General features: G+C 37.4%; 4 protein-coding genes and 1 long non-coding RNA gene across 5 annotated transcripts; 3 read left to right on the top strand and 2 right to left on the bottom strand.

The window, feature by feature from the left end:
- Positions 1–1,715: 1,715 nt before the first annotated feature.
- On the top strand, positions 1,716–5,038 carry LOC123875297. The gene is made up of 2 exons (XM_045921047.1): positions 1,716–1,854; positions 3,803–5,038. The coding sequence occupies exons 1-2, from the start codon at positions 1,834–1,836 to the stop codon at positions 5,036–5,038; spliced, it is 1,257 nt and encodes a 418-aa protein (XP_045777003.1). The 5' UTR covers positions 1,716–1,833.
- A 1,280-nt stretch (positions 5,039–6,318) lies between these two features.
- LOC123875040 (CLIP domain-containing serine protease 2-like) lies at positions 6,319–12,123 on the top strand. The gene is made up of 7 exons (XM_045920690.1): positions 6,319–6,554; positions 7,564–7,715; positions 8,112–8,382; positions 9,441–9,634; positions 9,957–10,062; positions 10,564–10,741; positions 11,630–12,123. The coding sequence occupies exons 1-7, from the start codon at positions 6,479–6,481 to the stop codon at positions 11,862–11,864; spliced, it is 1,212 nt and encodes a 403-aa protein (XP_045776646.1). The 5' UTR covers positions 6,319–6,478; the 3' UTR covers positions 11,865–12,123.
- A 775-nt stretch (positions 12,124–12,898) lies between these two features.
- On the top strand, positions 12,899–17,493 carry LOC123875046 (CLIP domain-containing serine protease 14D-like). Its single transcript, XM_045920698.1, has 7 exons — positions 12,899–13,149; positions 13,611–13,762; positions 14,552–14,771; positions 15,122–15,315; positions 15,424–15,532; positions 16,008–16,185; positions 16,653–17,493. Exons 1-7 carry the CDS (start codon positions 13,080–13,082, stop codon positions 16,894–16,896), a joined length of 1,167 nt encoding a protein of 388 aa, XP_045776654.1. The 5' UTR covers positions 12,899–13,079; the 3' UTR covers positions 16,897–17,493.
- A 469-nt stretch (positions 17,494–17,962) lies between these two features.
- On the bottom strand, positions 17,963–24,190 carry LOC123875049 (CLIP domain-containing serine protease 2-like). Its single transcript, XM_045920702.1, has 7 exons — positions 23,991–24,190; positions 22,655–22,785; positions 22,263–22,431; positions 21,035–21,216; positions 20,200–20,308; positions 19,040–19,217; positions 17,963–18,482 (listed from the first exon to the last, which is right to left on the bottom strand). Exons 1-7 carry the CDS (start codon positions 24,052–24,054, stop codon positions 18,239–18,241), a joined length of 1,077 nt encoding a protein of 358 aa, XP_045776658.1. The 5' UTR covers positions 24,055–24,190; the 3' UTR covers positions 17,963–18,238.
- LOC123875102 lies at positions 20,741–21,026 on the bottom strand. Its single transcript, XR_006798079.1, has 2 exons — positions 20,857–21,026; positions 20,741–20,802 (listed from the first exon to the last, which is right to left on the bottom strand). It is a non-coding gene; the product is annotated as an uncharacterized LOC123875102 (long non-coding RNA).
- Positions 24,191–25,988: the final 1,798 nt, after the last annotated feature.

A 25,988-nucleotide genomic window follows, 5' to 3' on the forward strand; every position in this document is an offset into this window, starting at 1 on the left:
TGGGCACCTTTATGGCTGCGGCTATTTACGCACGAATTAAGGCTTTTAAAAAATGCTTTACTTTCTCTGATTGGAGGTATGAACCTCCCCGTCTCCCATCCCCGTCGAATGTACCGACGGGGATGTTCTACTTTTTAGAAGATTAACCGTAACAAACAGACACTCATACAGACAGACTGACAGACTGTTAACTTGTGGTTTCGATAGCTTCTAAATTCGAAATCTCAGAGTACTTATATGTAATATTATCTAGACTGGTATCTTAAGATTTTGCATTTTTCTAAGTTTTCTTCCTCTTCTTTTTGACTTCGTTATTTTTGTCTTGGAAATTTATTAATAAGTTAATTTATTTTCTAATAGGAAATTAGATGTCTTTTTAGTACAAAACACACGTTATTTAAAATCAAGTCTTCCATTAGCTATATGTAAGTATTTTATAGGTAAATAAGTATGTAGTATGTACCTAGTATCTAAACAGATTCTTGTAACTCTACAAAGATCCGTAATTTAGTAATAAATAAATAAAAAATTAGTAACCTATGTACCTATTTAAGTATGTATCTAGTCATAATAAAATAAGTTAGTATATTATATTGCGAAATTAACGATTGTTTCACTTTGCCCTAATTCATTTAAGTACCTATAATAAATCTTTTCCTTCCATCAACCAACCTAATCCTAACTTACGAACAATGGATTACTTTCAAGGATTATAGTATTACTAGCTGATACCCGCGACTTCGTTCGCGTGGATGTAGTTTTTTAAAAATCCCGTGGGAACTCTTTGATTTCCGGGATAAAAAGTAGCCTATGTGCTAATCCAGAGTATAACCTATCTCCATTCTAAATTTCAGCCCAATCCGTCCAGTAGTTTTTGCGTGAAGGAGTAACAAACATACACACACACACACACACACACACATACAAACTTTCGGCTTTATAATATTAGTGTGATAGTGTGAAGTGTGATTTTGGCAATTGAAAATGAGCCATACTTATGATAATAGGTGTGGTAACGTTGCACAAAATAAAAAATATTTAGGTAGGTACTACTTACCTAGGTAGATCCCGCGATTATATCCATGTGGATTTACGTTTTTTAAAAAACCTATGGAGTCTCCTTGATTTTTAAAAAGTAGCCTATTTCCTTCCAATTTTAACCAAACGTTAAAATCGGTTAAACGTGCCAAAAGCCGTGCCACTTTCGCAAATGTAATATTTTAGTATGGATGATATGGATCATTTACCTACCTATTTTTAACCCCCGACCCAAAAAGAGGGGTGTCATAAGATTGACGTGTAGTATCTGTGTATCTGTCTGTGGCATCGTAGCTCCTAAACTAATGAACCGATTTTAATTTAGTTTTTTGTTTGAAAGGTGGCTTGATCGAGAGTGTTCTTAGCTATAATCCAAGAAAATCGGTTCAGCCGTTTGAAAGTTATCAGCTCTTTTCTAGTTACTGTAACCTTCACTTGTCGGGGATGTTATAAATTTTTAATTTACACTTGTTAGAATTAATCACCATCTAGTTAAGTACCTAATTAATAAATGAAGGTATACCTACTTACTTAATGCACCTTAATGGATGTATGTACCCAGCACCTAATTGTTCAAGTATCAGTCATTATTAACTTAAATTAAGCTATTCTTGAAATACCTAGCTAACTACTTTAAAGTGGTGATCAACTGTTTCACTTTGGTTTTGACTATTGTTAACTAATTTAGTACCCAGTCTTTATAAGAATATACTTTAATGCATTCCAGTTTATTTAGTCTAATTTAAGTCTTGAGTGCAGAAGTGTCGTGAATAAAATTAAGTATTACAAATTAAGATGCAGTCAAATTTTATTTGGGTAAGTAGGTAAATAATTGTAATTCTCATAACTTAAGCCGGCCTAAGCAATGGCGTGTGGTGTGACCGACAGTATAAATTCGATTCTTCACCAATTTTAAGTGAAGCCACTGCCATTATTTATTTGATAATATACGAGTAAGATACTCGTACCTATATCTACTTCACACTAATATTATAAAGGCGAAAGTTTGTATGTGTGTGTGTGTGTGTGTGTGTGTGTGTGTGTGTGTGTGTGTGTGTGTGTGTGTGTGTTTGTTTCTCCTTCACGCAAAAACTACTGGACGGATTTGGCTGAAATTCGGAATGGAGATAGATAATAGCCTGGATTAGCACATAGGCTACTTTTTATCCCGGAAAACCAAAGAGTTCCCAGGGGATTTCGAAAAACCTAAATCCACGCGGACGAAGTCGCGGGCGTCAGCTATTAGTTTATATCCCGTGAGTAAAGTTTCACGGGATTTAAAAAGTTTTTGAAGAAACCGCGGACGAAGTCGCGGGCATCATTTATAGTATAAAATAAGTACATTTTAAGTTTTGTCTGATAGCCTAGTGGTTATTACGTCCGCCTCGGGAGGTCGGGGGTTCGATCCCGGGCTTGCATCTCTAGCTTTTCGGAGTTGTTATGTGTGTCTTAAGAAAACATTAAATATCACTCGCTTAAACGGTGAAGGAAAACATCGTGAGGAAACCTGCATACCTGAGAGTTCTCCATAATTATTTCAAAGTTGTGTGAAGTCTGCCAATCCGCACTCGGCCAGCATGGTGGGCTATGAGCAAACCCTTCTGATACTGAGAGGACCCCCGTGCTCTGTAGTGAGCCGGCGATGGGTTGATCATATTCATGATGAATTTTTTTCTGTATATTCTAAGCAGACGCAAACCGTTGTGACGTGTGCAATGCAATAATACTCCTCCTTCTTCTTCTTCCAGCCCTTATCCCATGCTACGTGGGGTCGGCACAACATGTCTTCCTCTTCCACTCTCTTCTGTCATCCATCAACTTATCATCTACCCCTTTTATACGCATATCCTCTTTCACGCAATCCATCCACCTTTTCTTTGGTCGTCCTCTTCTCTTTTCTCCATCCACATGCATATTTAACATTCTTCTGGTGATATGACTCTCTTCCCTCCGCATTATATGCCCATACCATGCCAACCTATTACTCCTCATTTTTTCTACCACTGGTGCTACTTTTAAACTTCCCCTTATATATATGCAATGCAATAATAATACTATCTACACAATATTGCAAATAATACCTCCTACCTAGAATTATTAATGTTAAATTATTATTTTTCTTTAGATAAAAGTGACTTTACTGACTCTTAGTACGAATGGGATTTCCTAAAGTCAAAGTTTTATTGAAGAGAGTCAATAAGTTATCACTTATTATTAAATTAATTACGAATTTATGTAGGTATTGTGTTTATCTAACCACCATAATAGCCTATGATAAAATATGTACAAAATAGCTTGTTGTTTAGGCAGAACTGTTCTTGTAGGTACCTATAAAGACTACAAGATATCAGGTTACCCTATTTTCGAAAATTTTTGAGCTCGTGAAACTAGATACAGGTTTTACGGAAATCAGACAAAGCATAAACCACATACACAGATTATTTATTTATTATTTATTGCCACAAGATTTCATTGAGTTTTCGTTTGTATCGGGCGCGTTCGAAGCACACTCCTGAATTCAAATTCAAACTATTTTTATCCAATTAGACTTTTACAAGTAAGTATGTACTTTTGAATCGTCAAGAGTATCTACCACTGGTTCGGAATGCCTTTCCTACCGAGAAGAACGGTTGTTCTTTTCAAAGATTTGATATACAACATTATACCACATTATACTATGTAATAAAACTAATTGAAGTCCCGCGCACTGTTAACTAAAATTGTAGTAGATTCTTTATTAAAATAATGTTATTCTTTTTTTCAGTTATTTATCATCTTCTACTTATTGGCTGTCACGTCTGCAGACCACATAAGGCCTAAACGCGATTTGGCACGAATACAGAAAATTATCAGATGGCTATTAGGCATAAATGAAGGAAAACAGACAGTTCCTTTGATTGAAAACCAGCAGCAGAGAATTTACACCATACCAGCCTATCAAAAACTCCTTGTTAGAACTATACCACGAACAGAAATGAATGGAAACGTGAGGCACCTTCTTACAGACGGGTTATATCCTGAAGAAACATTTAGACCAGTTCAAACCATTCGGAATAATTATCCAATTGTTTATAGCAAATATCCTCCTGCAATGCAAGATTATATAAACGATAGAGCTTATGAGCAATATGGGTATGACAGACCTATGTATCCTTATATCAACCAAGTACCGAGTTGTGATGAATTAGTACCACCTTTATGTCCAGTTCGTGGCACCAAGCTAACAGGTGAATATGAAACTCGACGTGCTATTGTAACCGAATCGAGGCAGCCCATGCCACAACCTCCAATGTACATACAGGATAGATTGCGTGAGGCAATACTAAATCGTCCAATCCCAACAGTTCAGGTTAAAGAAGAAATTGTTGTACCTCCCCCGAGTCAAAGAAAAGTAAATGTATACGAATATTCAGTACTTGATGATAGAATGATAAAAAATAAAGCAACTCCAGCTAAACCCAATTTAACGTTACAACCTGAAACTGAGGTGGAAAGTCAATTCAAAACAAATGACAATGATATCAAGAAAAAAGTATCATTTACCACTCCTGTGCAAACAAAGTTTAGGTACAAAATGATCTATAATAATCGGCCAGATAGAAATACTGTTGTGGAAACTGATAGTAGCCAAACACAAACCACTAAATCTAACGAAGAAACATCTACGGTACCCGTTAGTGAAAGTACAGATCAGAAGAGTAAGCCTCCGCCTATGACGGAATCATTAGACAAAATCCCTGATGACTATGTTTATATTCCACCTGTCAGCACTGAAACGCCTCCACCTGGTATACCAAAGGTTTATTCTAATATGAAACAAGCAAATTCTGATAACTATAGCGCAGATGCAAGCGAAAACAGACCGATAGTTTCAATTGATGAATCACCTGGCACAAATGCTGGTAACAAAGAAAAACCAACCAGAGTAGTAATAAGGCGGCGAAAACTTAAGTCTCGACCAGAAAACAGCCGTGGAGATATTCCAGAACATTCTTCATGATTATTAAAACCATAGTGTAATTTTTTTTAAACGAATGTATGCACATAGCGAGACGTAATATGCGTACAGAGTATATTGTGCACTCTAACTTCTTTCCGTGGATAAATTATAGTAATTTATGACTGTGACAACATCTTCACGTACGACCACTGCCTTTTTGCCGATCTGTATTGCGGTCCGTCTGTAGGTAGGTAAAGATACAGACTGTATGTAGAATGTAAGCACTAGTTTATTAGCAAGGAAGCTTTATTCTAGATTTATTATTTGATTACATTTATACTTATAATTAAATAGTTTTTAAGTAACAATTGTTATATTTTAAGAAAAATAAATTGTGTTTTAATAACAACGTTTATATTATTGAGCCAACGTATCGATAGTTGATAAATACCCATGTTTATTTTATAGTAAGGGTCTCCACTCAGACTGAGAAGTCTACCACCATCACATACTAATCGGATTTAAATTACGGTATAATTAAATGTATGATATTAAACGAATTCCAGGGAGCCGCTAAAAGCCGGCTCAAAACCTGGCGATAGAAAGTTGCCACAAGAAACATGTCCAGCTGTGGGCAACTATTGGTCGATGACGACGATTCTTGAATTCTAGGAGCCTAGTTTGACACAGCCGTCGTGCGTTGTTTCAGCATTTAAGGATGTTCTAGTCTAAAACTGAATCATGAGATCGTATTCAATAAAAAAAACCAAAAGATTTTAATGTGGTTTTCATCAATAGGTAGAGTGATTCAAGAGGAAGGTTATAATTATGTATGTATAGTTAAATATTGTTTGTTGAAATATGACGATAATTGTTCCAGGTCATGTCGGGAGAAATCACGCGGACTGAGACTTTCATAGAAAATTAACTAATATCATAAGAGAAAAGTAGGATAAAACTACTCATCCGATTTTAAAAACTCTTTCCCCTGTAGAAAGCTACATTATCAGCAGTAACATGGGCTATATATTATTTTCAAAAAATTAAGATTATTAACTCAGAGACCTTTTTGATTCGACTCTCAGTGTCTGACAATACATGACGTGATTTCTTCACCATTCCGAAGAATAAAAAATCACACTTTATACTTTGGCGTATGATTTTTTATACCATTTTATCAAGCTACTATGATACAAACTTCATAGTCGCTGATCGTGCCTCCCTGTGTTGGGGACAATACGCAGAGAAATTTTCAGCTTTTATAAAATAACGAAGGTCTGGCACGCGCTGGCTCTTAGTCCATTAGCTTTTTTATCGGAAAGGCTATAAAATAACGACTATAAAATTATCTTCGTCAGTACCCAAACTACATCTCATCCTCGCAAGAGCACTTTCTGGCTTAAATAAAGAATTATAATTGTATTAATTTTATTATATTATACTATAGGTGAAATTTTCACTTAATAAATTACTAAAATATTTAATTTATTTTTTTAAATAATGTTTAATAATATGTTGAAAGTTTTATTTTGTGTGCTAGTGCTATTGGATAGTGGAAATTATTTGACTTTTGCACGTAAGTAATTTTGTTATTTTTCACAATATAGCTTCGTTATTATACTAATAATAATCTTTAAATAGCAGTATACTTGGCTGCGGATTGCGGTTCGAGTTCTGGTTGGTACCTGGGCTCTGGAGTTGTACCTGTGTCTGTGGCATCAAAGCACTCAAGCGGGTGGACCGATTTAAATGCGGTTTCTTTTATTCCAAAGCTTGTTTAATCGAAAAGTACTGTACCTATAGAAGCAAGCGTTAATTTGCAGAAGTCCATGATATGAAAGAATCAAAAGCTTAATTTGCTGTAATCCGCTAAAAAAGGCAAAAGGTAGGTACAACATGCAGTATGCGACATGCACCACCCGCCCGCCTACTACTAAGCATGCAGGAAAAGCCAGCCACCAAGCAAGCCCCAAGTACCCACCACGCAGCACCACACAAAACCACCAGAACACACTCGGCGCACGTTTCGCTCCGGAGCATCCTCAGGAGATGTAGACCTTACAATGCAGAATCGCTTGCGCCTTATTTCCCATATTAGATGGCCGTCTCATAGGATTATGAGAGTGAGGGAATAGAGAATGCATCAGCTGTGTTTGCGCATACATTTGTATCGTCTCCTGTGTAGTTGCCTAGTTAACGTTGTAATTGGAGGCCTGGCTGATATATATTCGGTCATCGTCATCATCACGATCAACTTGTCACTGGCTCACTACAGAGTACGGGTCTCCTCTCAGAATGGGAAGGGTTAGTCTACCACGCTGGCCAACGGCGGATTGGCAGACTTCACAGTTCACACAGCTTTTTGAGAACGTTTTGGAGAACTCTCTACTCTCAGGCATGCAGGTTTCCTCACCATGTTTTCACCGCTAAACCAAGTGGTATATTTTATAAGTTCAGAACACTCATAATTTCGAAACGTTAGAGGCTCGGGGTCGAACCCTTGACTTCCCGAATAGGAGGCGGACTTCATTACCGCTTGAACGATTGATTCGGCTACCATAAAATAATGATTTTTTGTTTTATAGGACTTTGTTTCGACTGCGTCTCAATTACATCGTGTCAGTCAGGGCTACATGTCGCTGCATTAATTGCACAGAATTTACTACCACTTGAAAGCAGACAAACATTTTTTAATGCCATTTGTGGTACCGATGCATATGACCCTAATATACCAAAGGTAGGCAACTCGTTCATTCTTTTAATCTATCGTTATGATAAAGAAACTTTTTTTAGACTGCGGTATCACCTGATGGTAAGTAATGGTGCAGTCTAAGATGGAAGCGGCCACACCTTTGATTTCTATGCGGTATTTCACCAGAACGCTAAATCGCTTGGCGCGGCACGGCTTTGTGGCCAAACGATTTGAATTTGATTTTGATTGAGCAAGAAAATACTAGGACCGGGTGTGGTTGCGCTCTGTAGGCAAGGCCTATGTCCAACAGTGGACGTCCAGTAAGCTGATGAAAATGCAATTTAAAATTAAGTTAATAATTAAATTAAGTTAATAATTAATTAAGGTAATAAAAAATCTAACTAACTTGGTACCTACTTAAAAACTGTTTCAATTACACAGGTGTGCTGCTCTGACTTCCCTAGAGCAGATGCACGTTTCAATTTAAATGACTTGATAGGCATAACCACTGAAATAGCGTCCAAGGAAGAGATCGAAGTAGCAACCAAAATACCGACTGAAGAGTTCGGAATACATCGAAATTTAAGGCTGCTGCCAACGTACGGCGACGGTAACAATGCGTGCGGCGAAATCGACGGCAGCCGCATATTCGGCGGCAAGGTCTCCAAGCTGTATGAGTTCCCATGGATGACGCTCATTGCTTTTAGAGAAAGTATGTGTAGTGTATAGTCTTTTTTTTTCCTCTCTCGTCTGGCTTTACAAAAATTAGCCAATATCAAGTTTGTAGTTATTTGTAAGAAGTTAGAGTATGGACCCCGTCTATGCCGGCGCTCGCCGACATACGCACGGCACCCCCTTAGAGCGCTCCAGTCTGTTTTAACAAAAAAAAAAAAATACACTCCAAAAACGCCCGCCAGCTGACACCAACACAGACGAAGTCCAACGGAACCCTTATAGGATCACTTTGTTATCTGTATGTCATGTTTGTAAACCTATTAGGTACTTCCCGATGACCTAGAATCATGAAATTTGGCAGGTAGGTAGCTCTTATAGCACAAGTAAAGAAATAAATCCGAAAACAGTCAATTTGTGGTTACATCACAAAAAAATTATTAAAATGTGTTTCAGTTTTCAAAGTATGATAACTATACCAAGTGGGGTATGGGCTTTACCTGTACATTCTAAAACAGATTTTTATTTATTTTTATGGATAAAAGTTTTTGATTTATCGTGCAATATGTCGGAAAAAATACCCGAGTACGGAACCCTCGGTGCGCGAGTCTGACTCGCACTTGATCGGTTTTTTATTCATTTTATAGACAAGAAAGATGGATTGCAAACTGTGACTTTGCTCAGACTTACAACAGAGTTAAGACGCGATAGCATTTGCTCGGAAATTAGTGGAGTAAACGAAGCATTTTCGTCGGAAGTCCTCAGAAACAGCTCCGATTTTGATGATTTTTTTTTTAATTCTTGTTTTTTATACATTATTTAAAATCAGAAACGTTTTGAAGCGGGGAAATAATTTTTAGTATTTTTTTTACTCGCCACTTCGCCTCTTCCTTCCAACATTACTAGACCCTAAATTGGTTTATTTCCCGCCTGAACACCTAATGTATTATGAGGAGGATAGGTTGGTTGGGCCTATTCAAGTGCCAGATAAGCATTGGTAGATCTGATGCTGCAGATGTCCGATTTTTCACAAATCAGGTTGTCAGAGTCACATTTGCTCGTTTGCTCACTCGGAATATAAAAAAAAATCTCTTTCAGGGGAAGGGCAGAGGTTCTCTTGCGGAGGGAGTATTATAAACTCTCGATACATTTTAACAGCTGCCCATTGTGTCATCACTGGTGGTGTATTGAAGAATAATATCGGTAACGTGCGCATTGGAGATTTTGATTATAGTACGGCCGTCGACTGCCAAGGAGATTATCAAAATCAGATTTGCGAGACTATGTTTCAGGTAGGTACTTACAATGATTTTAGATCATCTCGTAGTATGAAGTCGAAGTTGAGTTGGCTAACCTATTATCTTTATCAATACAAATACATAGGTAAAAAAAAAATTAAGCTTGTACGGGAGCAGTGATATAAGGCGTAGCCTAATGGACTAATGGACCGTTTCGGTCTAAAACATAGTCTAAATTGCTTTTTGCCATTTGATCTTTCTGAGCCTGAGTCTGAACCTGACTTCCAAGCTTGAACCGAATTCCCCTCTGGTGAAGCCTAGGGCAAGTGACAATATTTATTGATATTTTATTTTACGAGTACCTACTTCTTTCTAGGATGTAGATATAGCTGAAGTTATACCCCATGAGGATTTCACTGGACGTGCACCAATGCAGGCTGATATTGCGCTCCTCCGCCTCAACGAACCTATTAATTTTCGCAGTAAGTTTTGTATATGGTTCCAGAAATCTGTCATTGTATACATAGGGCATGTAATGTTACACTCAAAGAGCGAATATGCTCATTGAGCGAACAAACAGCTTACAACGCGTTTGTATCTCATCTATCATATCTCAGTAGCTCTTATGAAAACGCTCACGACGCGACGCTTAGTGACAATGTAGCAAAGCCACGACTCACGACGCGTTCTGAGCACTAAACCAGAACGAAATCTGAGGAGCCCGATTCCAGACAGTCTTGTGTTTTTATAAAGCGCTAAGCTTCGCGAAGGAGGCCTTGAATGAAGCGAGCCTACTTAAGGCTGAGTGGAGCGCAGGGGTTTGGAAGTAGGTAGGGTTTTGAAAATATTTTTAGAGCCTTCTAAAAAATGTATGTAAAGTTACATAAAACACTTCATATTTTATCAAACAACGACTAGAACTAGATACTTACATTATTGTTCATGTCGGTATTATGTGATTATATGATGGTTGTATTTTTCAGATAACGTCGCTCCAATATGCCTGCCAGTGTACAGCGCGCTCCGTAGCAATGATCTCAGCGGCAAGAACGCGACAGTAGCTGGCTGGGGTGCTACGGAAACTGATAATAAGTCTACTAAATTATTGAAGGTTGACGTCCCGATCCTGACGGACGATGTCTGCGGTTCATATTATAGACGGTAAGATTAAAAAAAACCCAACGACTCGAGCGCCTTTTGGTGGTATATATAAGCGTAGCTCTGAGGTAACCCTCGATTGTCACAATCCTCCCGATAAAATCCGGCTTAAACACGTCCTTAACGACCCCGAAGATTAAATCATGACCGACAATGCACCCTATCTTATAAGACAGGATGCATCGCTGTAAAGAGTTTGAATTTGTGTGTTGCCCTATAGGGAGTATAGGGCACCGACGAGACGAGGCAAAGACGAGGCCCCCGATTGCTAACGTCACCCGGACGTGGATTTACACCACGGCTACAGGGGTGCCTTCAAACTAATCAAGTAAAGCCAATCCATCCATTCCATCGTCATTCCACGCCGTGATCTCAGCCTCACAAGAGGAGCTCTTAGGAGGACGTTGTTCCCCGATCTCTTCAATTATTTCTTTGAGCCCTATGGTTCACTGCCAGATGAAGCTCCTCGGCAATAGGGCCTACATAGCATTAGCAGCGTACTCAATCCGAAACTAAAAAAAAAATGCTCTGTGAATTTTCCTCGCTAATACCGATATTGGTACCTTCGAAAAAAATTGAATAGGCACCTCCTAAGCAGGCGCGCTCTACGACATAGGCTGCATCATCACCTACTGTTTGGTGTGATTGCAGTCAAGCGCATGCCAATATGTATACTTAGTAAAAAAAATATTGGTGTAACTCAACCGTTAAAATTGGTCCAGTATCAGTAAATTATACAACTTTGTACTAAGCTTGTGCGGGGACATAGGACATAATATATCTTCATAAAGATACAGGGAAAATTAATCTAAATGTGAAATTCAACCAACTAGATTTTATATCGATAATTATGTATTTTAAGTAGGTATTATTTATTTGTTATAATTTCAGGTATGATGAAAACATGATAAAAAACTCATTTTGCGCCGGTGAGCTGATGAAGGACTCCTGCGGAGGTGATTCTGGAGGCCCCCTAATGATGGAAAGTGAATTCGGTAAATCAATACGATTGGTTCAATTCGGCATCGTTTCGTTTGGGCCCACTCAATGTGGCTCAAAGTTTCCAGGAGTTTATACTGACGTGAGGAAGTACATGGACTGGATATTAGATAACATACGGGAATAAATTATATCGAAAACGTGAAAACGTGTACGCGATTATTTCTTAATATTAGTAAAATGTATTCGTCAGCTAGAAACTGATATTAAAACTACGTGGCCTAGTAAATAAAATGATGTAAAAATTCTTTAAATATTTGTATACTGTTGTTTGCTTATAATAATTTGTGTATTTGTAGTCGTTTGTAATATGATTGTTATATAATGTTTTAATTATATTCCAATTTTGTGATTTCAACGTTTTATCGTATCAAAATAAAAATTCAAATTAAGAAGTTGCAGATTTTTTTTCCTTTACTTTGGTTCTGGACAAAGGTCCTGAAAATATTACCTAATATTTATTGACAGTTAACAACGTCGCTGTAACTTATCGACTGATTACGGATATAGATTGATTTTATTAAATAAAACCGGCCAAGTGCGAGTCGGACTCGCGCACCGAGGGTTCCGTACTCGGGTATTTTTTTTCGACATTTTGCACGATAAATCCAAAACTATTATGCACAAAAATAAATAAAAATCTGTTTCAGAATGTACAGGTTAAGCCTTTTCATAATTATGTTACCTCACTTGATATAGTTATCTTACTTTAAAAATTTAAACACATTTTAATTTTTTTAAATCATGTAACCACAAATTCACGGTTTTCAGATTTATTCCTTTACTTGTGCTATAAAACTTACCTACCTGCCAAACATGATTCTAGGTCAACGGGAAGTACCCTATAGGTTTTCTTGACAGACGCGACGGACGGACAGACAGACAGACAACAAAGTGATCCTATAAGGATTCCGTTTTTCCTTTTGAGGTACGGAACCCTAATAAGTAGTTGGTCGTTAAAGCGCTGGCTTTGGATGTATAGACGAATTTGAACATTAAAACAAGATCATTAAAATCCACATTACTTTGACGCATTTATACGCAGTAGGTATTTCATCCACGATTTTTATCTAATATATCAATATTTTTGCTCGTGGAGTCGTGTATGATAACCTTAATTGACCTCCGTATTATTCAAATCCAATGAATAAGCCACTCTGTTAATACCTACATGTTTATGCATTGGTCAGAGTAATCTCTTCTGTAACACAAACAGCTTTTGTTTAAGAATATAATACTTAATCATAATTTTAGCATTCATTTAAGTTATATATCTATCAAGTCTAACTGGATTTTTATGTATTTTAAGAATTATAACGCTGATTAAGTAATTAAGTGAATCATGATTATGTTCAAGATATTTTTTTGTGTGATTTTGATCTCTGGTTGTGAGAACAATGCGTTAGCTGCACGTAAGTACCTACAAATTACATAATTTAATAAAAGCATCAATAATATTATAGCACAATCAAGTAACCGTAGCTACTTGATACAAAATGATAAAAATACATAAGTACTCGTGGGTAGTACCTTCTTCAATTAGTTGAAAATCTATAAATCTACGTAAGTACTTAATGGTAAAGCTATTAAATTAGTTGCGTGTTGAAGAATTGATAGGCACAAGACTCCTAGTAAAGGCATAAAGTTACAAATTAAATCTAAGTTATACATATAGTTATACTAAGAAATATTATACAGTTTTGGTGGGGATAACCTTCTAGGCATGCACAGCAAATTTTAATGATATAACTAAAATGCCTAGTTAATAAAAACAATAGTTTAACTTTTTCTTATCTATGGTCACGTAATCTAAGTGCCATAGACATTCCTCCCTTGAAAAAATCGATTTAAAAAATAATATTGATATTTTTAGGACGATGCTTTGACTGCGTTTCAATAAGATCGTGTGAGTCAGCCCTCGATTACGCTGACAGGGTCTTTGGCTCGAAACGCGGCTCGAGTCCAGGTTTCAAAAGGGAGACATTTTTGAAAGCTGTATGTGGTTTTGAGGGACGCGATCCAAAGGTAGACCTAGCGATAGGTACCTATACATTTTTAATATTCTACTTAAATGTAACAATGACAAGAATATTTTAATCTTGAATGTTGACGACTGTAGACAGTTGACCATTGATCGACAATGTGTTAATTATTTTTTCTTATCATACAATTCTTTTTTTTTTCATCTTAACAATTCTTTGTATCTCTTTTACTATCGGTTATACAAAAAAATACAAAATACAAAAATATTTATTTCGGTAAAAAACAAGTTTACATAATATAGAAATTGGGACCGTCCCAGTAAGTGACTAGTATTAAACTAGTACTTGTGGCGGGCGGCCCCGCTCTTCCATAACATATTCTGTTACAATTGAAATAAATAAGTAGTTTCTAATAGTAATTTAAGCAAATAATTATTAAATAAATGAGAGTAAAAAATAAGCAATATTAGGTAATTTTAGAGTTACAGTTAAAAAAAAAAATTGTCTTCATCTTCATGATTGTGTCATCATGATCCAGCCAACACCGGCTCACTACTGCAGATCACAGGTCTCTTCCCAGAGTGAGATGGCCGTAGTCTACCACGCTGATCAAGTTCGGATGGGTAGACTGCACACGCCTATGAGAACTTTACGAAAATGTCTCAGGCATGCAGGTTTCTTCACGATGTCGTCCTTTATCATAATAATATTTAGACATAAATGTCATCTTTTACCTATTAAATCACCGTTTATAAGCTAAGCCTTACCTTATACCTTTTATATTAAGCTATCAGCGTTTATCGGTTATTATTGCAAGGTTTCAAATAATTAGGTGTGCTGCTCAGACTTTCCAAGGAACTCATGGGCTGGGATAACATTATCTGTATCAGCGCCTCTACAAGCGTTGCGTACTGTGGATGCCATCGAATTGCATCAAAATGTAGAACTGCTCCCAGACTCCTGTGGAGACATTGATGGATCACGCATCGTCGGCGGCGGGGTTGCCAAGTTGTACGAGCTTCCGTGGATGACACTCATTGCTTATAACACAAGTAAGCTATATTTTATTAAATCACAAATAATATTATGAAAATTATTTTTAGAGGATTGTATTTTATTCAAATTATCCAAAAAAAAAATGATATCCATTCATATATGCACTTATAAATGTAACCGTGCCTATTCCGACATGAAATATAAGTATAATAACATTGACGCGTTTCATCTCTCGTCGCGATATAGGATCTGATAGGTATATTTTCTGATAATGGAAGTAACTTGCTTTGATGTTTAAAATTCTAAATTTAACTTTATTCTTGTAATTATGTATCAAAATATATACCTTCTATTCATATAATCTTTCAACATTTCAAAACTTGCATTTAATTATTATGTTATTCAGGAGACGGGAGGCAGTTCAATTGTGCAGGAAGCATTATCAACTCGAGATATGTTCTCACAGCTGCCCACTGCGTGATATCTCGCACTGAAGGTCTCAAGAAAATTATTGGTGTGCGTATCGGAGACGTTGACTTAGACAAAGATATTGACTGCCAAGGAGATTATCAGAATATGTTTTGCGAGAGTGCGACTCAGGTATGACCTATGACAATCTTTCTCTTACTGAGTTTCAGTTTAACCATTATAATCTATATTTTTATACATTTTCGTTGTTCCTTACTTCCTTATTATTTTCTATTTTAGAATATAGGCGTAGAAGAAGTTATAGTACATGAAGTTTTCGTCCAAAACTCATCGAAAGATACAGACATTGCACTTCTTCGCCTCAGTGAATCCGTAAATTTCACATACAGTAAGTAAAAGTACCTATTGTACTTATTTCTTCATATATTATTATTCCACTTTGATGTACCATTGATATGGTATTTTCATAGGTATACCCAATACCATTGATATACTAGACAAATTAAGGTTACCATTAAAGTTAATTGTGATTACAAAAGAAAAGCAAATTGGGTTTCACCAGACAATATTTTTATCACCCACGGTAAATTACTTGTCACATATACAAAAATTACTATGGCTGCTAAGATACGAGATAGACCTACCTACAGGATTCTGTTGCGGCTAGACTTACCTCTTGAAGCATCAGGAATTAAAGAGGAGTTTATTCGAAGCACCCTACAGATAAACGTAAAAGTTTTAAGAACATGTCTACAAACTTACATCGAGTTTGATTTGTTAATATTCAAATTAAGAGCCCAACAACGTTTGTATGGAGCGATTGACATGGAATCCCCTATCAAGGTATTATTGTTTACTCCCAGAGAATGCAGGCCCAATATGTCTACCAGTATCAAGCGAGCTTCGGGACACTCGTCTCGCCGGCAAGAATGCAACAGTCGCAGGTTGGGGCGCTACAGAATACGATTCGGACTCTCGTATTCTACTCAAAGTTGAAATACCAATTTGGTCGGATGAAAACTGCCACCCTACGTGCAAGAGGTTTGTGTAATAAACTAATTATGTCCTGTACATTATTTGCCGGAGATACAACAATTTTATAACAAGATTGGTATTTGGTGACCAAACTTTCAAGGTCGTGCTTTGAACATGAAAAACTATATTTGGAATCTTTTCTTCCTTTAACCTTCCCAAAACTTTTTAACTTTAATGAAACTCAAACTCAAAAGGTTCAAACTAATTCTCTAAAAACGGGGTTTTAAATTTCAACTGTCTTATTCTGGAGGAATGGTCCCTATACTTGATGTCATCTTAATACTTGAGGTATTCTTAACTTTCCAGTAGCTATGCCCATATGCCCAGTTTTCATGAAAAATAGCAAAAGGGTATATATTACATTTAGGTTCTGCAGGATATTTATAGGTTCTGCATTAGGGTTAGCATATTGTCTTCATAATGTTACAAATAGAAACAAGCATCTGTTTTCTCAATTGTTATTTTTTTTTTAGGGATGGTGACTGCAAGACAAGAAATTTTAAGACTCTATGCGCCGGGGAATACTTGAAAGACTCTTGCAGCGGCGATTCTGGAGGCCCTCTGATTGTGGAGAGCGAGTACTATGGGGTCCACCGATATGTTCAATATGGTATTGTATCCCACGGACCCAGTAGATGCGGTACACAGGGAGAGCCAGGCGTTTACACCGATGTGTCTAAATATATGCAATGGATATTAGACAAAATTAGGAGGTAGTAAAAATGTAACAAGTTAAATCGCTCTTCTTAACACAGGGTGTAACCAGAACGCTAGCAAAAACTTAGCGATATTATTGTACTACATATAACACAATCCAATGTCAATAACCATTTGCCTTATCTTGTAGTTTTAGTCAGTAAATTTTTCAAGCCCGCGTTGCATAGCGTGCAAAACTCGGGTCAATGCCCCACCTACGAAGCGACATTGACTTCGACCCATTTACGGACCGTTCGTTGACCTCTAGCATCAGTCAATGTTTTATCTGCAATATATTGTGAAATTTTAAAAATACAGGATTTAAAAAAAAAATCGTATTTTTTTATAATATCTTATCAGTACTGCCTGTCTTCGTTTTTGCTAACGTTCTTGCTACACCCCAACTGCTTTCTCCCTATATTATATACAATTATACATATCAATGTATTTTAATCATAGTCCGATAGTTAGCCAACTTTTGAGTTACTTTGGAATTTTTCATTGGCTTAGTTTTTTTTAATAGAAATAAGCTTAACCAAAAGGTACTTATTTTAAAATAATTCAGGACAGAATTATCTGCTAGAACTGACTACCAAAGAACAGTATGCTTATTTTCGATTTGGTGTTTTTATTTTCCGTCTTGTGTTTCCCTTCCAGGCAGTCTTTATGTATCAGCGACGTTATGGGATTGATAAATTGTACTTATTGTAAGCACCTACTCATGGATATATACCTACTAAACGAACACAAAACATTCGTACTAACACATTGTCTCAACTTGACGTAAGTATTATGCTGAGATGCCAGGGTTAGTGGCTTAACGAATGGTGCCAGCATTACGCGGATTTGTATTAACTACGCCTCAGGGTTTAAGGTTGTACAGAACCCATTTGATGAACTTAGTGACATCAGTGTAGAGTCCGGGTTGCATGGAGCTACACTGCCTGGGCCCGTAGGAGACGGTGCCGTATTTAATCCAATGGAACACCCAGTCATACTCGTTCTTGATCATGATCGACCCTTTAGATCAGTGCAAAGGGTTATGTTATTTATGGACATATTATGTTAAGAATTCAAAAACAATTTATTTCGGCTTAAAAATGTAATAATTTTATTTAAAAGTACTCATAAAATTAAAAGCACACACACAAACACGTACAGTACATTATTTGTCACCACATCGCTCAAATTGACGCATTTGCTGGTCTTTACACATGTCATGCCGGTGCTGTTAGCTGAGCCATTTTTCGAGACGTTAGCCAAGCCTAGCAGATCCAGGCAAGTAGAGAAAGACGACTCGCACCCTGGCTTTAGCGGCTTAATGAATGGCGCCAGCATTACGGGGGTTTCTACTAAGTCCACCTCAGGGCTTAAGGTTGTCCAGAATCCATTTGACGAACTTAGTGACATCAGTGTAGACCCCGGGGTACGTGGAACCGCACTGCCTTGGTCCGTAGGAGACGATGCCATACTGGATCAGTCGGAACACCCCATCATACTCGTCCTCGATCATCATCGGGCCGCCAGAGTCGCCGCTGCAGGAGTCCTTCTTGTATTCACCGGCACAGAGGGTTTTGTCAGTCCTATCTGTGCCCGGTCCTGAGTTCCTGAAACAAGAGTATGATAGATTAGAACTTATATCACTTAGCGGGTAGTGGAAAAAGCTATGCTTGGAAAAGTAACATACGTATAGTACGCGACAGGTCGAGATAAGCTTAAAGTTATTAGAAATACATATTTAGCACTAGCGACCCGCCCGGATTCGCCCGGGTAGCTTATACAATTTCTGCAGGATCTCTAATTTTTTTGAAAATAAAATATGGCCTATGTCACTCAGGAATAATGTAGCTTTCTACTGGTGAAAGAATTTGTTCAGTATTCTAGAGATTACTTCTTACAAAATATCTCACAAACTTTACCTCCTTAAAATATTAGTATAGACTAGAAATCCGGGCCGACTTCGCACGGGTAGCTTATACAATTTCTGCAAGGATCTTTAATTTTTTGAAAATAAAATATAGTCTGTCACTCAGGAATAATATACCTTCCTACTGGCGAAAGTATTTTAAAAACCGTTTCAGTAGTTCCAGAGTTTCCTCTTTATAATATTAGCATAGACTAGCATTTCACATTTTCGCTTATAGTCTGAAGATTGATAACATACTTGTTGTAGTATTTCCGGCAAGATTCCCCCGTCCTTATGGGGACGTCAACCTTCAGCAGCAACGATGAGTCGGTGCCTGCTTCAGTAGACCCCCAGCCGGCGACGGTGGCGTTCTTGCCCCCAAGGTCCACATCACGGAGCTTCTTTGGAACTGGCAAACAGATTGGTCCTGCGTTTTCTGCAAAAGAAATATATGTAAATAATTAAGATTAAGATAAGATAAGGAGTAAATAAAGACTTTCAAATTGAAATTGAAATTTTTCAAAGTATAACTAGTACCTAGGTACTGAAAGTATGGATTGCCTAGTGGTTAAAATGTCGGTAACTTGCTGTTCAGGGGGTTGGGGGGCTCCATCCCGGGCTAACTTGTCGGAGCTATGTGCGTTTTAAGCAATTAAACATTGTTGTCAACCGATTGAGCTCCATGGCTGGACATGTCTCTTGTAGAGACCACTAGTCCACTTGCCACGGTCTAGTGCCGCCTGAACGAGCTATGTCGGTTACTTTGGTTCTCCTAGAAATCTCCTTATTTCCGATTTGAACACTTAGAGAAACTCCAAACATATGTAGTGAATCATGCGATGCGCTCGTGTCTGCGCCGGCGACAGGTTTGAATAAAAATGCATCGCCAGTCCGTGAGGCGGCGTAAAACGCGCAAGGCGTATGTCTCGCAATCCGACATTAAATTTATAATATATAATAACTGTGTGTGCATAAATAAAAAGTACAAAGTAAACAGTGGTGTTTCTTATATCGGCGGAGTACCTACTTGCACACCTAAACATAGTTCTCTCCATCGCCCACTGAGTAACTCTGAGCATTCATATGAGGTCCAGAGTTAGCGACCATGTCTTGGATTCATAATTATGTCATTCAGTCATCACTGGCAACACGCACTGTACTCCTTTCTTCTCTCTGGGCTGGTTTCCGCACTTAAACGTTTCCATCAGTTAGTTGTACGTGCATTGCTCCTCCCCGTCGAAGTTTTCACTTCAGCCACCCAAGCTCGCTCCAGAAGCCGAGACCGCCCAGGTTGCCAAAGGCTTCCATGGAGTGAGGTTGGGTATCTCGTTGTTCTAGACCACGGCCGTCTACTCTAGAAGCACGACGCACTGGACTTATTGTACCTACTGTTTACCGTACTGCTTTATCGTACTTACTATATGAGAAATCGATTGGTGTTTGAAGACGAATAAGCGCGATGTCGTATTGCACTGGTGGTTCGCCTATATATTGCGGATGAATAATTACATCATCAATTAATATGTCCTGAAATAAAAACAATTCTAAATTAGTGGCACTGTAACTTCTAAAAGAAGTATTTTAAAACAAATCTTGGAATATTCACAACTTGAAACGGATGGAAATGATGGAAGACGCAAAGCTCATTGATTGAGTGGAGTGACGCTGAAGCGGACTTCTTTTTTATCAACTTAAAATCAGCTTATTTATTTTGGTGTAAGGTTGAAATTGTTATAATAAAAAAAAAAGATTCCGACGAATTGAGAACCTCCTCTTTTTTTGGAAGTCGGTTAAAAATGAAGCCGCCATAGCGGCGACGAGCCAACCTTGATTGATTGAAGGACAAACCAGCGAACAAATACACTTTTGCATTCATAATGGGTAGTGATGCCGTTTCTATACCATAAAAAAGTAGGTACTTTAGTATTTGGCGTTGATACAAAGCGCTTTATGGTCTCACATGTCGTTGTGTCTCGGTTTCACTTTGCTCTGCAGGTGTGCGTTGCACCTTAGGGTACTATCTCACCAGAAAACGTCAAGTGAAAGCACAATCTGTATTGTAACAAAATGTATACAATATCTATGGTGGGTACCTCACCTGGTGTTCGGTTGGTTGCGCAACCAAAACACCAGATGAGACACCTTCGATAGAGCTGTATCTACTAATAGGTACTTTTTATTGGTAGCGCGACCTGGTTGCGTCACCACTTGTGTCCCATTGAGATAGGAGCACTAACAGTAAATAGAAGTTACCTGGAGGTTAGATTCGCAGATAGAATTAAACTGATCCCCCTGGCAGTCGTTCCTGCTAAGGATATCGAATTCTCCGATCCGCACACCCGCGATCTTCTTGGTAGGCACGACGCAGTGTGCGGCCGTCAAAATGTATTTAGAGCTGATCACGCTGCCTCCACATTGGAATTGGAGTCCATCGCCTGTGGATATATTTAAGTTCACGTTAAAGGTTTTTTTTAACCCCCGACCCAAAAACAGGGCTGTTATAAGTTTGACGTGTGTATCTGTCTGTGACGTCGTAGCTCCTAAACTAATGAACTGATAGTTTTTTTGTTTGAAAGGTGGCTTGATCGAGAGTGTTCTTAGCTATAATCCAAGAAAATCGGTTCAGCCGTTTGAAAGTTATCAGCTCTTTTCCAGTTACTGTAACCTTCACGAGTCGGGGGTGTGATAAATTTTTAATTTACACTTGTGTTAGGTATGTTAGGTACTTGTGTAAAGATGGCAGGCTGACCTGACTGTAATACCATCTGATGCTAATAACTATAGAAAGTCCATTAACCTGGAGGGTTTTGAAGAAAGCAAGTGTAATAAGAAAGCTCAAAATCACTCAGTGGGCGATGGAGAGAGTTATGCTTGATTACGCGATTAAATTAGAAATGAGGAGATCCTTAGGAGAACCTTTGTTCTTCTACCGACCGTGTATAGTTCAACGGGTTTCGGGTGGCAACGGGTAGGGTAGGGTACCTAAACGATATACTTTGGGGATCCAAGTTGCTGAAAAGCGACCTCTCACTCGAGCATCAAACGATTCGTAGGAAGCCGCTGAATCCAGGCGGCGTAATACCGTAGAGTCTAGAATTCTCCACAAGAGACCTATATTCAACAGTGGACGTCTATCGATTGACGATGATAATGATGATGAGTTTTAATAAACCTTAACCTTTAGCAAATGATAGTAGCGGATCAGACTACTTATCACACCAATATTATAAAGGTGAATGTTTGTGTGTAAATATGTGTGTAGGTTTATTACTCTTTCACGCAAAAACTACTGGACGGATTTGATTGAAATTTGGAATAGAGATAGGTTATACCCTGGATTAACACATCTACTTTTTGACCCGAAACATCGATGAGTTCCCACGAGATTTTCAAAACTCCACACGAACGAAGTCGCGAGCATCAGCTAGTAATAGATAGGGCAATCACTGTGCCAGAAAGGTTCTCATAAAAAGGTACTTACGTGTGTTGTAAGAGATGAGTGCCATCCAGGGAAACTCGTACAGTTTGGCAACTCTGCCACCGACGATACGGCTGCCGTCGATGTCTCCACAGTCCTTTGGCAAGAGTGGTAAGTTCGGATGGTTTTCGATTTCAGCGTCACTGTCCACGGGGAAATCTGAACAGCATACCTGTTTAACGGAAGCTAAATTAATGGATTGAGCAGTTATTTACAGGCAGCTCAAAGCAGTCGTGAGTAGCGACGGGCATGATTACTAATTTTAAATCATTATTATTTGGTGAAATTATTATTTTTCTTCAGTAACCACGAGTCACGGCCCATCAAAAAGAACCCTGGATGGGTTTGAAACTAGTCGGGCATACTGCGACTAAAACAGGAATTTTCAAAAGTACCTTAGGTTCATTGTTTTCGTATCCACAGAAGGCATTTCTGAATTGTCGTCTGGATTCATCGTTCTTTTTCACGACTGCAAGATCCAGGGCCGCCTGGCACGAACGCAATGGTAGGCAGTCGTTGCATTCTTCTGTGAAATTATTATAGGATTTACCTAATGTTGTATGAATGATGATGATGAATGTAATGGTTTAGGTTGTGTGTAAACTTTTTAGGGTTCCGTAAGTTCCGTAAACAAGGAGGTCCTGAAGCCGTCTCTTCATCTGGCTGTTTATATGTCACTGCCATTTGAAAAAGAAATATGGTACATGCTATACCTACCTACTACATAATTATATCGACTACTGATATTCCAAGTTACTATATAACTTAGTAGTTATGTATTTTGAAGTGTCTTTGATAAGTATAAACAATAAGTTATCACAATACATTACCCAGTTTAGTGAGTAAAATACATCAAAATACCTATGTCTTGTAATTATAATATCTTTTTTTATTGTAGCTTAATATTCGCTACACACGAGAGCCTTAAGGAAAATCTCAGATGAGATAAATGGTCGGATTAACCAAAATGTGATTGAAGACATTAATTTTTACTCATAATATACCAAAGCTGAACTTATGGAGCTGTTTTCCTTGTACAGTCATCGAATAAAAAAATTATAATTGCGAAATAATAAGCGAAACATAGAGCTATGAATCTAACCTGTAATTGACAGCTATAATAACAATGGACTGCTAAGATAAGGAAATCTGAACACAGTTTTACTCTTGATCTATGATCAAGATCTCTGGACCGCCAGACTTACTTATTTTCTGAGAAACAAAATGTGTGGGATAGAGTAGTGGTAGTTACGCATATCTGCTAATTTGTGCCGTGGGCCAATTTACAAAAATTTTAAATTCAAAATTCAAAATATTTTTATTCAATTAGACTTTAGGTATACCACTATAGGTACCTATTACTATAGGTAGGAAATAGGAATATAGGTATTAGCGGTTTCATTGCTCAATCAAACGAGATTGAATGGTTTTAAAAACAAAACCACGCGGAACAAATCGCGGGTCTTTTTTTATACGTAAAGTTCGGCCAGTTAATTTAAACTTTAAACACACAACAACTATCATACAAAAACTGAACCCATAAAATGGAAATAATGTAAGTATTAATATGCTAGTTTTATTAGATTGTAGTTATAATCTGTATGTGGCAAACGGGTTTTGGATCAGACATGCTGATTGTATGTGTAGATGTTTATCAATCGTGCATTTCCTTTGTAAATAATATCTGTAGCCTTAGAAAAATAAATGCATAAAATAAGTTTAAAAACTTACTTGCATGAGCTGCTCCGCAACTATACAACACAAGGACACATATCAAAATATTTGATAGAAACATTATTTCGTAAAGTAATGTTTTATATATCGTGTAGTAAATAATAACATATAATTATTATATAGCAGGTTCTTCTGCCTCGGCGTGTATACACAAACTGACCGGAGATTGTCCTGTGGTCTCGCCTTTAGACCCATGAGGTCACTTTACACGTTTATAAACTATCTTGAGTGGGAAAATCCATGCAAGCATAACAATTTGAATGAATTTAGTTGCATGTCATACATTAATTTGCTTATAATTATATCAACTTGTTTTGTGTAAAGAGCTTAGCAATGGTGTCATCCATACTAATATTATAAAATGCGAAAGTGTATCTGTCTATCTATTTGTCTTAATAGATAGACAGATTAGACTTAGATAGCCATAGGTTACTTTTTATCCCAGAAAATCAAAATTAGGTATAAATCCTAGTAGTACATAACCCGATATCTTTCCCAGGACGTCGAAGATATCCCTCCAGTTAACAAAAAACCGACCAAGTGCGAGACAGACTCGCGCACCGAGGGTTCCGTACTCGGGTAGTTTTTCCTACTACAAACTACTACAAAAGGTATGCATAAAAATAAATAAAAATGAACACACATAAATAAAAATGAATACAGAATGTACCCTTTCATATGATACTCCACTTGGTATAGTTATCTTACCTACTTTGAGAGTTGAAATACTAATTATGATTATTGTTTGTACACATTTAATTTTTTTTTGTGATGTAACCACAAATTCATGGACCTACCTACCTGCCAAATTTCATAATTCTAGGTCAACGGGAAGTACCCTATAGGTTTTCATGTCAAACACGTCAGACGGACAGGACAGACGGACAGACAGACAGACAGACCACAAAATGACCCTATAAGTGTTCAGTTTTTTCATTTGAGGTACGGAACCCTACACAAAAACAAAAAGGTACACTAGGGGTAAAGGTGCACTAAGGATTTTAGGAAATTCCAACGGAAACTTTACAAAACGTAAATCCACAAAGTTTCGGGAATAAGGTACCTACTTAATTTAACAATAAAAAGGAAAATCATCTCTTATTAATTTATTTGGTGTCTCAGTTTAGTGGCTATCAGGTACCTACTGGGTTTCCTCACATAATTTTAAAATATGTCTTATATTATTTTCCTGGTAGGTAGTCAGTAATAATATAATTAATTAAATCATTTTTATTTCTAAATAATTATGAATACAATTTATTACCTAACTTGCTTACTTATTTTTCCCTAATAGTTTTGAAGCCCAAGAAGCTCTTTGCAGCTTTACTGTACATCCTACATCGCGCTAACGAAGTTTTCAAGCACGATGAAAGGAGATGACTATAATCTTATCGTATTAAAGTAAAACAAACAAGTCGAGAACTTATAGGTATTTTTTCTTTTTACATTGGTACCTGTTGAATATAACTAACCAGTTTAGTGAGCTGGGTTTTTATCGAGCAGTTTTTGTAGCAACATTAAAGATTTATCATGTCAAGCTGTAGGTAGGTACCTACTACGAGACGACCAATATATTGGTTTTGATTTATTGCGAGCGTCAAAATATGCGGCGTAAATGGCTGTAAGTAGGTATATTTTTGATTGTGTTGACTTATAGGCTTGATTTTTAGGGTTCCGTACCTCAAAAGGAAAAACGGAACCCATAAAGGATCACTTTGTTGTCTGTCTATCCATCCGTCCGTCCGTCGTGTCTGTCAAGAAAACCCCGTACTTCCCGTCGACCTAGAATCATGAAATTTGGCAGGTAGGTAGGTCTTATAGCACAAGTAAAGCAAAAAATTCGAAAACCGTGATTTTTGACATTCAATAAAGTGCTTTTTTAACTTTACTTTCATTTCAACGAACTTATATTTATAGGAAAATAAATGAAAAAAATAGCGTAGTTCCATAATTTATATTTAACTTATTAAATTACATCGTTTTAAGTATTTTTAA

The sequence above is a fragment of the Maniola jurtina genome, chromosome 19 (genome assembly GCF_905333055.1).
Source record: "Maniola jurtina chromosome 19, ilManJurt1.1, whole genome shotgun sequence".
Lineage (NCBI taxonomy): Eukaryota > Metazoa > Arthropoda > Insecta > Lepidoptera > Nymphalidae > Maniola > Maniola jurtina.